Source organism: Diaphorina citri, unplaced genomic scaffold (assembly GCF_000475195.1).
Source record: "Diaphorina citri unplaced genomic scaffold, Diaci psyllid genome assembly version 1.1 scaffold4347, whole genome shotgun sequence".
Lineage (NCBI taxonomy): Eukaryota > Metazoa > Arthropoda > Insecta > Hemiptera > Psyllidae > Diaphorina > Diaphorina citri.
The window spans coordinates 2,253-3,527 of record NW_007381746.1 but is presented as its reverse complement, the minus strand read 5'-3'; the positions used below and the strand labels follow the sequence as shown (position 1 = coordinate 3,527).

General features: G+C 36.5%; 1 protein-coding gene across 1 annotated transcript; it reads right to left on the bottom strand.

Moving 5' to 3' along the window:
* Nucleotides 1-74: 74 nt before the first annotated feature.
* On the bottom strand, nt 75-672 carry LOC103520980 (biogenesis of lysosome-related organelles complex 1 subunit 2-like). Its single transcript, XM_026831876.1, has one exon. It carries the CDS (start codon nt 366-368, stop codon nt 87-89), a length of 282 nt encoding a protein of 93 aa, XP_026687677.1. The 5' UTR covers nt 369-672; the 3' UTR covers nt 75-86.
* Nucleotides 673-1,275: the final 603 nt, after the last annotated feature.

Below are 1,275 nucleotides of genomic sequence, written 5' to 3'. Positions count from 1 at the left end.
GCCTTCCCGACTAAATAGGATGGCTTTGGGTTCTTGGTTAAATAAAAGAATATACATACAACTCTTACTGCAACAATAAAGGCATCCTACCTTTGGTTTTGCTCCTCTATGCTGTTGGAAATGTTTACTGTGATCTGCTTCATATCCGAATATTTTGTAATGGTAGCATTGTTCATTTTCTCAAGAACTTCATAATCTGCTTGAGTTGAACTCAATTCACCAATCAAATAGTCTGCAGTCTTCTTGAACATGTTGGTAGCTAATTCATTTAGTCGAGGATCGTGTGAGATCATAGGTTCAAAACTACTTGTACTTGTCGACAGAGATGTCATTTTGTTACTCAGAGAGTTCTCAACATTTTCAGTCATTTTTATGATGAAGTTAAATCACTCGACTGAAAAATGTTCATTGATGAGTAGAGTAGGGGGAAAATTTCCACAGAGTTTCACTTTGTATCTAGAAAACTAATCAAATGGGAAAATTTTCACTTTTATCAGTACTTTTTACTTTCTATGATGATGATGATGATGAACAGGTTTTTGTATAGCGGTCACATGTAACTGCACAATATCCACTTCAACTGGGGGCTTGATGAACATAGAGTCTTGATGATCGCTGATTGTTGACGGCAGGGGTTAGTTGTTTTCAGAAGCAGGTCATTGTGAGAACGAATAGTTGATCAGGCAGCCAGGTAGTAAAGTGGCAATGAAGTAAAGGTCAACAAAGGAGTGGATTAAAGACAAGGAAAGGGAGTGGTAGGAGAAAAAAAAAATTAGATATGTTTGTAAAGGTCTATGTCTTTGAGAAACAAAATAACATTGGTCAGGTTGTTGGTGTTATCACCTAAGGCTATAGAAAGTGAGCTGCCAAAATTATGTTTTGATCTAATAGAGTGTAAACGGTTTGAGGTACAAGTAATCAGTAAATGTTTTATGGTAAGTAATTCAGATAGGCAGAAAGGACAGGAAGGGGGATCATCTTTGGACATAAGGTAACCGTGAGTTAAGCGAGAGTGTCCTATGCGAAGCCTAGTGATGACTATTTCTTCTCTATGAGTTTTGAGGTTGGATGAAGGCCAAGGAAAAATAGTGTCTTTTACCTCTCTAAGTTTGGAGTTATTAGGGCTTAATTCTTTCCATTTTGAATCCCAAATTTTAAAAAGAGAGTTTTTTAGAGTATGCTTTATGTCAATATGATTTAATAAATTTAGAGGTTGAGCGGAGGAGGTTTCTCTGGCTAGTTTATCAATAATCTCATTGCCTTTTATCCCCTTGT